The sequence below is a fragment of the Lissotriton helveticus genome, chromosome 2_2 (assembly GCF_964261635.1).
Source record: "Lissotriton helveticus chromosome 2_2, aLisHel1.1, whole genome shotgun sequence".
In the NCBI taxonomy this organism is placed as follows: Eukaryota; Metazoa; Chordata; class Amphibia; order Caudata; family Salamandridae; genus Lissotriton; species Lissotriton helveticus.
Window position 1 is genome coordinate 521571889 of NC_136060.1, and position 14342 is coordinate 521586230.

At 46.8% G+C, this 14342-nt stretch overlaps 1 protein-coding gene across 1 annotated transcript in view; it reads right to left on the reverse strand.

Annotated features, from left to right (window-relative positions):
- LOC144821698 (uncharacterized) overlaps positions 1–14342 on the reverse strand; it is a 164633-nt gene that overhangs the window by 108803 nt on the left and 41488 nt on the right. Inside the window, exon 2 of the mRNA XM_078678916.1 lies at positions 1647–4410. Within this exon, the coding sequence (XP_078535042.1) occupies positions 1647–3691 (2045 nt within the window). The 5' untranslated portion in view covers positions 3692–4410. The remainder of the gene's footprint in view (positions 1–1646; positions 4411–14342) is intronic.

Consider the following 14342-nt stretch of genomic DNA (forward strand, 5'->3'; position numbering starts at 1 on the left):
CGTCACAAAGAACTAACAGTTCTTTCTGACTCTAGGAGTTCTTGTGCAAATCAAAACAAGAGCTGGGGGATTTCCCGGGCTGCTGGAGGCTTGGTTTGTTTAAAGAACGCGTTGTACTTTCTAGGAGTCTAGGGGAGTAGCCTTGCCGTATTTGGACTGCATGGGCTATTACTAAATATGGATATGATTATTATGCCTCTATAAGGATATTATTTGTTATAGCCACATAAGGGCATAAATCGGGAACGTCGAATTAGGGTCCTAGATAGAAACACAACAGAACTGGTGGGATGATGTCACTGGGAAGAGTTCAGATGTCCCTGCTCAATCTCCAGGCATGAAGATGAAGGCCTTGCAAACTGGGAAGTAGCACCATTCCCTTCAACTCGGAGAGAAGGTCTAGTCTGCATGGCAGCTTGCGAAGGGGACTTATGGAGAAGCTCTAAAGGGCGATGAGAGTGACTTGGGGCCGGTCTTGGCGTATCTTCCACAGACCAATCAAAGGGGGTCCCCTGGGAACAATACAAGGCAGGTGGAGCAGGGGAGAATATGTAGAACCAACGATAGAGAAGGGGCACCTGCCTATCTTTAAATATAAAAACAGCATGAAGAACGGGTCCCAATATTATACAACACTATCTGGGACTGACTCGTACATATTTTCAAGCCATATAACCACAGACTTCTCTTTATTGTCATCATATCAAGACATACGTAACAAGCTTGAGAAATGCATAAATAAATACACAATAGACATCAGTGATAATCTATAGTGTCCCACACATCACTTCATTCATATTAACATTCATTCATACTGGCATACATTCATTCAAACACCATAGGGTCCTAAAACATCACACATCAATCAAGGTGGTGAGACTGCCAACTGATGTGGAGTTGAAAAGTTTCACGTGAATCATCCCGATGGTATAAAGGGGCAATGTCCAAAAACACAAAAAAAGTTGAAACGCCTATGCACGTTTCGGTGTACAGCCCAGGACGGGGCCACACCTTCATCAGGGCGGAAATGAGTAGGTAATGTGAGGGACACAGACACACCTGGAGAATAAACATATTCGCTGGGGTTCTTTTTATTAGGTTAGGAATACAACCTAGTGATTCAATAGTACAAAAATCCGTGATCCACAGCAACATCCCTAAAGTAAGGTGAAAACTTCTGACTGGTCCAAGTATTTTTTATTGTGTTGCTTTTTCAGGTAGCATGATCAGGTGTGTTTGGATATTTTTCTTTTCTGGTAGTCGGGTCCTATATAATGTACGTTTTATCTTCTGCCATTAGAATGTCCCACATAATTGTAATGTTATCATCTTCTGTAATTTGCTGATGGTTTTTTCGACATGATAATCGACTACATCTTTTCACACATTCACTGCTTTTGAACGGCTTTACACCTCCGTGTGCTCGCTCATAATTCTTTAATGTTGAAGATTCATTAAAACTTCTTCCACATTCACTGCAGTGGTATGGTTTTTACCCTGTGTGTATTCGCTGATGTCATTTGAGAACTGATAACGGACAAAACCTCTTCACACATTCATTGCAATGGTATGTTCTTTTCCTGTGCATGTTCACTGGTGAACATGGAGGTGTTTTGACTGACTAAAGCTCGTCACACATTCATTGCTATTCCCCTGTGTGTGTTTGCTGATGCCTTTGGAGGTGTGATAACCGAGTAAACTGTTTCAAACATTCACTGCAATTGTATGGTTTTTCCCCTGTGTGTGTTTGATAATGTCTTTCAAGGTGTGTTAACCGACTAAAGCTCTTCTCACACTCACTACAACGGTATGGTTTTTCTCCTCTATGTGTTCGCTGATGACTATATAGGTTTGATAATTGACTAAAGCTCTTCCCACATTCAATGCACTGGAATGGTTTTTCCCCTGTGTGTGTTAGCTGATGTCTTTGTAGGTCTGATAAGTTACAAAAACTCTTCACACATTCATTGCACTTGAATGGTTTTTCCCCTGTGTGAGTTCGCTGATGATTCCTTAATGTTGAAGATTGACTAAAACTACTTCCACATTCACTGCAATGATATGGTTTTTCCCCTGTGTGTGTTCGCTGATGACTTCTTAATGTTGAAGATGTGCTAAAACTACTCCCACATTCACTGCAATGGTATAGTTTTTCTCCTGTATGCGTTAGCTGATGTCTTTGGAGGTGTGTTAACTGACTGTATGTCTTCACACATTCATTGCAATGGTATGGTTTTTCCCCTGTGTGTGTTTGCTGATGTCTTTGGAGGTGTGATAACAGACTAAAGCTTTTCACACATTCATTGCAATGGTAGGGTTTTTCCCCTGTGTGCGTTCGCTGATGTCTTTGGAGGTGTGATAACCGACTGAAGGTCTTCATACATTCGTTGCAATTGTATGGTTTTTCACCAGTGTGTGTTCGCTGATGCAGTTGTAGATGTGATAACCGACTAAAGCTCTTAACACATTCACTGCAATGGTATGGTTTTTCACCTGTGTGTGTTCGTTGATGTAGCTGTAGCTGTGATAACCGACTAAAGCTCTTCACACATTCATTGCAATGGTACGGTTTTTCCCCAGTGTGCGTTCGATGATGTCTTTGGAGGTGTGATAACCGACTAAAACTCTTCACACACTCGTTGCAATGGTATGGTTTTTCGCCTGTGTGTGTTTGCAGATGTCTTTGGAGGTGTGATAGCAAACTAAAGCTCTTTACACATTCATTGCAATGGTATGGTTTTTCCCCTGTGTGTGTTGGCTGATGTCCTTCAAGGTGTGATAACCGACTAAATAATGTTTGATAATGTCTTTCAAGGTGTGTTAATCGACTAAAGCTCTTCCCACATTCACTACAATGGTATGGTTTTTCCCCTGTGTGTGTTCGCTGATGACTATATAGGTTTGATAATTGACTAAAGCTCTTCACACATTCACTGCACTTGAATGGTTTTTCCCCTGTGTGTGTTAGCTGATGTCTTCGTAGCTCTGATAAGTGACAAAAACTCTTCACACATTCATTGCACCTGAATGGTTTTTCTCCTGTGTGAGTTTGCTGATGTCTTTGGAGGTGTGATAACAGATTAAAGCTTTTCACACATTCATTACAATGGTATAGTTTTTCCCTTGTGTGTGTTTGCTGATGTCTTTGGAGGTGTGATAACCGGCTAAAGCTCTTCACACATTCACTGCAATGGTATGGTTTTTCCCCTGTGTGTGTTCGCTGATGTAGCTGTAGGTATGATAACCGACTAAAGCTCTTCACACATTCACTGCAATGGTACGGTTTTTCCCCAGTGTGTGTTCGATGATGTCTTTGGAGGTGTGATAACAGACTAAAGCTCTTCACACATTCATTGCAATGGTAGGGTTTTTCCCCTGTGTGTGTTGCTTGATGTCTTTGGAGGTGTGATACCTGATTAAAGCTCTTCCCACATTCACTGCATCTGAATGGCTTTTCCATTGTGTGTGTTTGCAGATGCTCTTTTAGGAGTGCTAAATGACTAAAGCTTTGCACACATTCAGTGCAATGGAACAGTTTTTCTTCTGTGTGTGTTTGCTGATGGTGCATTAGTAGCGATGATAAACTAAAGATTTCACTGCTTGTGTATGATTCTTCTTCCTTGGTTAGTGTCTCTGGGTCGGGTATATTTTTATCCACTTCCCATGACTGTGTTTCCTGAAGGGTCGACATGGTTGATAAAACACTTGTGTTGTCTCACATTTCCTGTATGTGTTGGTATTTAGGCTGTTTTATTTCCAATTTAAAAATAAAATTCAATGGTCACGAAATACGTGCCACACTCCTAATATATGTCAGGTTTCCTTGCAAGTGATTGTGTCTTTAGAATGGAATAAAGTTTTGATGCTTGAGGGTAAAGATTATTCTTCCATCTGGCCAGAACAAATTTGGACTGTACTATGTCTTTTAGACAGCAGAACTCCTCTTTCCTTTCTCCGTCAGTTATTTGTCTCCACTCCGTTGTCCTTTTCTCTGATTGTTGAGGTGTAGCCGGGAAGAGTTAAAAATACATCTAGAGCATTGAATGATGGTCTGTTATCATTTTAGGAATCACTAAACTGTTGTAACCACATCATACCAATCCCATGATCACAGCCGGTGTTGGATGCCTGTTTATACAGGCACTGTTTTGTTAGTGTTGTTGCCTTCATTTTCCAGAGTTCATTTCTTCATCTTGTGGTGTGGAGCTGCACAGCGCAGACTCGTACATTCACTGAATAGTCCTCACAGCTTCTTGCAGGATCTGTCCGTTGATGGTCAGGCTCATCTGTCGCCGACTGCACTTATGCTTTCCTGTATACTGGTCCTTCTTATTTCTGACAGTTGTTTTGCAGTGTTAAAGTATTATCTTCATTATTCATAATCAGTTTGTGCATTCCAGACTTTGTGTCCTGTTGAATGTAAAAAGATTTATAATGACTAAATGCAAATGAAACAGAATATGAATACACAATATTTATCTGGTTGTAAAAGACATCTATCCTTTATCATATTTGAACTTATCAAGGGATATTTCACCGTACACAGACATATACTTAAATTCACGTCACATCTCATTAATTTCTGAATAGCATGTGCTCTACCAGTGTTCACATAGTACAATATCTATATTCCACATATCACCCCTTAAGGTTTCAAGGCGCTGGGGCCGTTGGGGAGATTAAGTGATCTGTTGCCCAGAGTCACAAGGTGCAGAGCTGCCGCTGGGGCCGGTGATCGATCTGTGAGCCACGCACTCCAGAGTCAGCCACTATGGCCACTGCGCCACACCTCTCCCCATTCACAGAGTAACCACATTAAAGAAATTGCCCTCATGGAGCGCTACATGCTACAGGTAGAGCTTAAGGTAGATGCACATGAACAAGATTTCATAAAAGAACAGATTATGGAAAAAAAGAGAGTCAGAATTTGATGCTCTATCTTCAGTTTCAGGAAGTATCTACCAAAAGGGACTCTTCAGAAAGTATATAACCAAGGTAAATCCGTTCACAAACGTCAGTGCTTTCCTGGTCACACTGGATCAGCTCAAGTGCCAACTCATTTATTTACTTTGCTGTCCGTTAAGTAATGCAATTTCTCATGCATATGCGATACAAACAGAGAAGGTGAACAGGTAGGTGCTTATGAGGTACAAACAGAGGAAGTGCAGAGGTCAGTGTTTATGAGATACAAAAAGAGAAGACGCACAGGCAGGTGCTTATGAGGTACAGAGGAGGTGCACAGGTTGATGCTTATGAGGTGCAAATGAGAAAGGGCACTGGTAGGTGCATATGAGGTACAAACAGAGGAAGTGCAGAGGTCGGTGTTTATGAGATAAAAAAGAGAAGACGCACAGGTAGATGCTTATGAGGTATAAACAGAGCAGGTGCACAGGCAGGTGCTTATGAGGTACAGAGGAGGCGCACAGGTAGGTGCTTATGAGGTATAAACAGAGGTGGTGCACAGGTGGTTGCTTATGAGGTATAAACAAAGGAAGTGCGCAGGTAGGTTCTTATGAGGTGCAAATGAGACAGTGCACTGGTAGGTACAAACAGAAGAAGTGCAGGGGTTGGTGTTTATGAGATACAAAAAGAGGAGGTGCAAGTGTAGGCTCTTATGAGGTATAAACAGAGGAGGTGCACAGGTAGGTGCTTATGAGTTATAAACAGAGGAGGTGCACAGGTAGGTGCTTATGAGGTACACACAGAGGAGGTGCAAGGGTAGGCTCTTATGAGGTATAAACAGAGGAGGTGCACAGGTAGGTGCTTATGAGATACAAACAGAGGAGGTGCAAGGGTAGGCTCTTATGAGGTATAAACAGAGGAGGTGCACAGGTAGGTGCTTATGATGTACAAACAGAGGAGGTCCACAGGTAGGCTCTTATGGGGTGTAAACAGAGGAGGTGCACAGGTAGGTGCTTAGGAGGTATAAACAGAGGAGGTGCACAGGTAGGTGCTTATGAGATACAAACAGAGGAGGTGCAAGGGTAGGCTCTTATGAGGTATAAACAGAGGAGGTGCACAGGTAGGTGCTTATGATGTACAAACAGAGGAGGTCCACAGGTAGGCTCTTATGGGGTGTAAACAGAGGAGGTGCACAGGTAGGTGCTTAGGAGGTATAAACAGAGGAGGTGCACAGGTAGGTGCTTATGAGATACAAACAGAGGAGGTGCAAGGGTAGGCTCTTATGAGGTATAAACAGAGGAGGTGCACAGGTAGGTGCTTATGAGGTATAAATTGAGGAGGAGCACAGGTAGGTGCTTATGAGGTATAAACAGAGGAGGTCCACAGGTAGGCTCTTATGAGGTATAAACAGAGGAGGTGCACAGGTAAGAGCTTATGAGGTATAAACAGAGGAGGAGCACAAGTAGGCTCTTATGAGGTATTAACAGAGGAGGAGCACAGGCAGGTGCTTATGAGGTATAAACAGAGGAGGAGCACAGGTAGGCTCTTATGAGGTATAAACAGAGGAGGAGCACAGGTAGGTGCTTATGAGGTATAAACAGAGAAGGTGCACAGGTAGGTGCTTATGAGGTATAAACAGAGGATGTGCACAAGTAGGCTCTTATGAGGTATAAACAGGGGAGGTGCGCAGGCAGGTGCTTATGAGGTACAAACAGAGGAGGAGCACAGGTAGGTGCTTATGAGGTACAAACAGAGGAGGTGCACAGGTAGGTGCTTATGAGGTATACACAGAGGAGAAGCACAGGTAGGTGCTTATGAGGTATAAACAGAGGAGGTGCACAGGTAGGTGCTTATGAGGTACAAACAGAGGATGCGCACAGGTAGGTGCTTATGAGGTATAAACAGAGGAGGTGCACAGGTAGACGCTTATGTGGTATAAACAGAGGAGGTGGACAGGCAGGTGCATGTTAGTTTCCGGGTCTGCTTCCATCTGTACTAGGTGGTGTATTGGTGTACAATTTGTCCGTTCCTACAGCTTCACATGAGCACTTGCTACGACGGTTTTAGCACTGGAGCCCTAGCACAACACCTGGAGGATGTCTGCCTCGAGGGGTAGATCCAGTTGAGTGTTCAGGTGTCAGACAATATGAGCTGGGACACAAGAGGATCCTTAGAAACGCTCTTGGGGCGTTCCCACAACAGATCCAAGGATCATTTGCTATCAGTTCACTCTCTCAGACTCAGATCCCTTTTCCGGAGCGGCTGGGACTACCTCTGCCTCTAGCCCCGCTCTGCACCACTCTTCCTCTAATGCTTGTTCTCTCTCCTCCTACAACCCTTGTTGTAGACTTTTGTCCTGATTAGAGTTTGGTGGACAGGTTATTGCATCACCAACGTGGAAGATATCCTGTCCACTTTATTACAATTACCACAAACCATTCTAGTGCACCCAGGTTAGTCTCCTGTAGTCATGCATTACAATGGATTCTGGGAATTTGAGTATTTTTGTTACAATATTTTCCTTGGTTCTGTAAAGACAAAGCAAGCCAAGTAATGCATAATACACGCCTCTGTGTCTTAAAAAAAATAACATTTACAATGCAATAGGTCGCTCAATGGCATTATTTTGAGCTATTGACATTGTAAATGGCAATGCCTTTAAAAAAATTAAAAGGCATTGTTATTTACAATACCAAAAGCAACACCTATTGCATTGCATGTATGTATGTATGTATGTATACTTGTAAAGCGCACTATCACCTTTCAGGCATCCTGGCGCTGTATACCGCTGTGGAACCCTTCCTGGCTTTCCCTGTGAGAAGCCAGGCATCCTAGCGCTTTCGGGGCCGATGTGGAGATTAAGCAAGCTATTGCCCAGAGTTGCAGAGTGGGACCCATTATTAGAGTAGGCACCGAGGCGAGAATTATCGAATCCGTGGACCTTGAGCCCAAGACCCTGCCGCGTCGGGAATTGAACCCTGGTCCCGGGCCAGACCTTTGCCTCAGAGTCTGCCGCTGTAATCGGTGAGCCACACTTCTCTGCATAGCCCAGTGTCCGTGAAGACGCCACCACGCTTATTAAAGTTTTTTTTTTTAAATGTGTGTTGGGGGGGGAGGCAGAGAGAGAAGAAGACCTAAAAAGAGTGCCACAGATCGGCATACACAGAGGTTTATACTATGTAAGAATAACTCCAGCCATGTCATCGAGATGAGCTGTGCCGCCGCACGTTCACAGACCTAGAAAGGAATAAAGCTCACTGACCGGCATTACCCATCACACTGCTCACGGCGGCTGCTGCGCCAGGGGCCCCGGGAGGCCTGAGCCGTGCCCCCCAGGATTGGGTGCCCCCATGGAGGCCTCCTGAAGGCCGCAGTGCCGCAGCGCCCGCAAAGGGCGACTGGAAGAACAAGCATTTGCAATGCAATAGGTCTCGCATTAGGAAAGTGTGAGCTATTGGTATTGTAAATGACACAGTTTTTTAATATGTGTTGGCTTTGAAAATATATAAATTAATGGCATCATTATTCACAAAGCCAATATCTAACACTTTCCTAATGCGAGTCCTATTGGCTATGGCAATGCTTGTTGTTAGCAAGCAAGGACAGTGCTTTTGTGGTGTTGAGTGATAATGTGGTTGGGCTGAGTGATGTGGTGGTGTATTTGAGTGATGTGGTGGTGTATTTGAGTGATGTGGTGGTGTATTTGAGTGATGTGGTGGTGTCCCCGAGTGATGTGGTGGTTTCCACGAGTGATGTGGTGGTGTTCCCGAGTGATGTGGTGGTGTTCCCGAGTGATGTGGTGGTGTCCCCAAGTGATATGGTGGTGTCCCCGCGTGATGTGGTGGTGTCCCCGCGTGATGAGTGGTGGTGTCCCCGAGTGATGAGTGATGGTGTCCCCGAGTGATGAGTGATGGTGTGGTGTCCCTGAGTGATGAGTGGTGGTGTCCCCGAGTGATGAGTGGTGGTGTCCCCAAGTGATGTGGAGGTGTCCTCGAGTGATGTGGTGGTGTCCCCGAGTGATGTGGTGGTGACCCCGAGTGATGAGGTGGTGTTCCCGAGTGATGTGGTGGTGTCCCTGAGTGATGTGGTGGTGATCTTGAGTGATGGAGGGTGGAGTTGGAGGGTGGAGTTGGAGGGTGCAGTTGGAAGGTAGAGTTGGAGGGTAGAGTTGGAGTATGAGGGTGGAGTTGGAGGGTGGAGTTGGAAGTTGGAGTTGGAAGTTGGAGTTGGAGGGTGGAGTTGAAGGATGGAGTTGGAGGGTGGAGTTGGAGGGTGGAGTTGGAGTTGGTGAAGTTGGAGTTGGAGGGTGGAGTTGGAAGGTGGAGTTGGAGGGTGGAGTTAGAGGGTGGAGATGGAGGGTGGAGTTGGAGGGTGGAGTTGGAGTTGGAGGGTGGAGTTGGAGGGTGGATTTGGAGTTGGAGGGTGGAGTTGGAGGGTGGAGGTGGAGTTGGAGGATGCAGTTGGAGTGTGGAGTTGGAGGGTGGAGTTGGAGTTGGAGGCTGGAGTTGGAGTTGGAGGGTGGAGTTGGAGTTGGAGGCTGAAGTTGGAGGGTCGAGTTGGAGGGTGGAGTTGGAGGCTGGAGTTGAAGGGTGGAGTTGGAGGGTGGAGTTGGAGGATGAAGGTGGAGTTGGAGGGTGGATTTGGAGTTGGAGGGTAGAGTTGGAGGGTGGACTTAGAGTTGGAGGGTGGAGTTGGAGGGTGGAGTTGGAGGGTGGAGTTGAAGGGTGGAGTTGGAGGGTGGAGTTGGAGGGTGGAGTTGGAGGGTGGAGTTGGAGGGTGGAGTTGGAGTTGGAGAGTGGAGTTGGTGGGTGGAGTTGGAGGGTAGAGTTGGAGGGTGGAGGTGGAGGGTGGAGTTGGAGTTGGAGGGTGGAGTTGGAGGGTGGAGTTGGAGTTGGAGGGTGGAGTTGATGGAGTTGGAGTTGGCGGAGTTAGAGGGTGGAGTTGGAGGGAGGAGTTGGAGGGTGGAGTTGGAGGGTGGAGTTGGATTTGGAGGGTGGAGTTGGAGTTGGAGGGTGGATTTGGAGTTGGAGGGTGGAGTTGGAGTGTGGAGTTGGAGGCTGGAGTTGAAGGGTGGAGTTGGAGGGTGGAGTTGGAGGATGAAGGTGGAGTTGGAGGGTGGATTTGGAGTTGGAGGGTAGAGTTGGAGGGTGGACTTGGAGTTGGAGGGTGGAGTTGGAGGGTGGAGTTGGAGGGTGGAGTTGGAGGGTGGAGTTGAAGGGTGGAGTTGGAGGGTGGAGTTGGAGTTGGAGGGTGGAGTTGGTAGTTGGAGTTGGTGGAGTTGGAGTTGGAGGGTGGAGTTGGAAGGTGGAGTTGGGGGGTGGAGTTGGAGTTGGAGGGTGGAGTTGGAGGGTGGAGTTGGAGTTGGAGGGTGGAGTTGGAGTTGGAGGGTGGATTTGGAGTTGGAGGGTGGAGTTGGAGTGTGGAGTTGGAGGGTGCAGTTGGAGTGTGGAGTTGGAGGGTGGAGTTGGAGGCTGGAGTTGGAGTTGGAGGGCGGAGTTGGAGGGTGGAGTTGGAGTTGGAGGCTGGAGTTGGAGGGTCGAGTTGTAGGGTGGAGTTGGAGGCTGGAGTTGAAGGGTGGAGTTGGAGGGTGGAGTTGGAGGGTGGAGTTGGAGGATGAAGGTGGAGTTAGAGGGTGGAGTTGGAGGGTGGAGTTGGAGTTGGAGGCTGGAGTTGGAGTTGGAGGGTAGAGTTGGAGGGTAGATTTGGAGTTGGAGGGTGGAGTTGGAGGGTGGAGTTGGAGGGTGGAGTTGGAGGGTGGAGTTGGAGGGTGGAGTTGGAGGGTGAAGTTGGAGGGTGGAGTTGGAGGGTGGAGTTGGAGGGTGGAGTTGGAGGGTGGAGTTGGAGGGTGGAGTTGGAGGGTGGAGTTGGAGTTGGAGGGTGGAGGTGGAGTTGGAGGGTGGAGTTGGAGTTGGAGGGTGGAGTTGGAGGTTGGAGTTGGTGGGTGGAGTTGGAGGGTGGAGTTGGAGGGTGGATTTGGAGTTGGAGGGTAGAGTTGAAGGGTGGATTTGGAGTTGGAGGGTGGAGTTGAAGTTGGAGGGTGGAGTTGGAGGGTGGAGTTGGAAGTTGGAGTTGAAGGGTGGAGTTGGAGGGTGGAGTTGGAAGTTGGAGTTGAAGGGTGGAGTTGGAGGGTGGAGTTGGAGTTGGAGGGTGGAGTTGGAGTGTGGAGTTGGAGTATGAGGGTGGAGTTGGAGGCTGGAGTTGGAAGTTGGAGTTGGAAGTTGGAGTTGGAGGGTGGAGTTGGAGGCTGGAGTTGGAGGCTGGAGTTGGAGGGTGGAGGTGGAGGGTGGAGTAGGAGTTGGAGTTGGAGGGTGCAGTTGGAGGGTGGAGTTGGAGGGTGGAGTTGGAGGGTGGAGGTGGAGATGGAGTTGGAGGGTGAAGTTGGAGGGTGGAGTTGGAGGGTGGATTTGGAGTTGGAGGGTGGATTTGGAGTTGGAGGGTAGAGTTGGAGGGTGGAGTTGGAGTTGGAGGGTGGAGTTGGAGTGTGTAGTTGAAGTTGTAGGGTGGAGTTGTCGGGTGGAGTTGGAGGGTGGAGTTGGAGGGTGGAGTTGGGGGGTGGAGTTGGAGTTGGAGGGTGGATTTGGAGTTGGAGGGTGGAGTTGGAGTTGGAGGGTGGAGTTGGAGTTGGATGGGTGGAGGTGGAGTTGGAGTTGGAGTTGGAAGGTGGAGTTGGAGTTGGAGGGTGGAGTTGGAGTTGGAGTTGGTGTTGGAGGGTGGAGGTGGAGTTGGAGTCGGAGTTGGAGGGTGGAGTTGGAGGGTGGAGTTGGCGTTGGAGGGTGGAGTTGGTGTTGGAGGGTGGAGTTGGAGGGTGGAGTTGGAGGATGGAGTTGGAGGATGGTGTTGGAGGGTGGAGTTGGAGTGTGGAGTTGGATGGTGGGGAGATTGCATGAAGAGAGAGTTAGGTGGGGTGAGGCGGCATAGAGAGGGTTAGGGGGTGAAGAAAGGGTGGGTGAGGAGATGGTAGAACGGAAAGGGGAGAACACGGAATGAGCAGAAAGGTAGGACACGGATACAACCATTGTGGTGAGAAAGAAAAAAAATACCTTAACGTATCACAATAGTGCCAGACATAAGAGATGACGTATTAAAACTCTGATGTTTCATGGAATACCCCAGTGACTTATGAAGTTGAACCCCACATTAATCCGTAACCTGTGTGTCGTGACAGGGGTCATAGCTAATGAGCAGATCTGGAGATTCATCTGACATAAACATATTTTGAGAAGGGACATGTGTATTACCTACATCCTCCATTAAATTGCAGTAACCCGAGTGCCTCACCAATAAAGCAGAAGTGCCTCTGGGAAGAATTTTTAGTGTTTTGCTATTGGACAGTGGTGTAAACATAATCCATGTGTACGCAAGCGAATTATGCAGATTTTTTTTTTAGCATGAACAGTTTGTTTGAAAATTGATGGCAACTGAAAATTGAATGCTGTAGAAAGCAGGTGAATCACTCCCTGTGCTCACTTGAAGAAAGTGTGTGGGTGTCTTGTCTTATTCCACGAGGTTCAATGCCATACTGTTTTTCAGCAGAAACCTTTCAACAACAACATGGATTCCTATTCAGATTTATTTCATATGTATTTATCTGGCGTAAATATGCGGAAAATCTGACAAAGATGTGACTCTTATGGATAAAAGTTGGACCGCTGTTGTGCTCTAGTCTAGGCAGCTTATCAGAATGTCCCTATTCCTTGCTCCGTAGTTGCGATACGTACTATCTTGATGCAACTTTTTTTAAATAAAAAATATTTTCATGTGTGTATATGTTTCCGGCTATACACAACTTGGAAAATGTAGTGGGAAAATGTGGTTTGGAAGACATTTTATTTTTTCTTCATCTCTACACCTTTCAAAAAGCTAAACTTGTATTTCTCATTTAACGCAAAAAAAATCTTCTAATTTAACCAAAGATACTGAAAATGTAACACTCAGATATCACTAGTTGCGTGCCACGCCTGACTAATTAAATGAAGTGCCTGCATTAAAAACGAGCATTGACAAAGCCAATAGGCCTGGTGTTAATGCCCCAACACACACAGAGTCCGGTTCCTGTGTCACTTGCACAATTGCGCATGTTTTATGAGCGTCTGTGAGAAGCGGAAATGAACCTTGCCAAAAAGTTTGGACGAACAGCAAGGAAAGAGTGATTACGCGTCTTGCTGCATAATTTGAAAATCGTTCTTTCAGGAAGTGCTTGGTTTCTTCTTAGGACAAGTTTCCAAATGTGATATTTTTCTTGATTTATTTATACTAGCGAAAATGGCATAAACCACGTAAGAAAACATATCTTATGATCGATGTGGGGCTGCGTGAGAATTGTCAGAAATGCTACATAAGTGTCCCTGAATGTATATTACTATGTACGTTCACATCGCTAAATTAGTTTTACCGGCTGACTTGCAGAAAAATATACAGGTTTGGAAGCGGGGAAGCAATTACATGGTTTAATTAAATGAATAGCAGACAGTCGGGAGGTAACCACATTCAGGAGGGACTGGGTTATACAAAATCGGTTTTATGACATGCTAATGAAACTACATCGTATTAGTAAAAATCCAGCGTATTTTGTAGTTCATGCCACACTATTTCATGTCACAAAATTTGCACGCAGTGTCTTATTAGAGAATAAAACGCGCATGCTAAAAGGTAAACAAGCAGTGCAGGCTTTAAACAGAGAGCACGTCATGGAACTGCAATAAAAAAAAGCTCTCGGCATTGCTGTGGCAGTGGGGCGGGGGAGCGGGAGGCATTCCTTTGAAGTCTGAGACAAATGGTGGAATGGTGGTGTGCGAGTGGCTTCCTTTCAAGTCTGATGGGGGGGCGGGGGAGAAAATGGCAAGTGCGCACATGGAGCACATGCACTGTCCATAATCCGCATTCAAAAGCCCCTTGGTAAGCTTTCCTGGAGCAGCTCTCTATATCTCTCGCATAGCGATTGCTTAACAGCAATAGCTAGACGAGACCCAAAAAAGTGAAGGAGAAAGGGGGCGGGAGAAATAGTGAAACACATAAATGAAAGCGAGAAGGCCATGGAGAGTGTGGCACAGACCACATACAGTGATGTACCGGCCATGGAGAGTGAGGCACAGACCACGGACAGTGATGCACGGGCCATGGAGAGTGAGGCACAGACCACGGACAGTGAGGCACGGGCCATGGAGAGTGAGGCATAGACCACGGACAGTGATGCACGGGCCATGGAGAGTGAGGCACAGACCACGGAGAGTGAGTCACGGGCCATGGAGAGTGAGGCACAGACCACGGAGAGTGAGTCACGGGCCATGGAGAGTGAGGCACAGAGCATGGACAGTGAGGCACGGGTCAAGGAGAGTGAGGTACGGTACACAGACAATGAGGCACGGGCCACGGAGAGTGAGGTAAAGTACACGGACAGTGAGGCACAGGCCACGGAGTGAGGTACAGTACACGGACAGTGA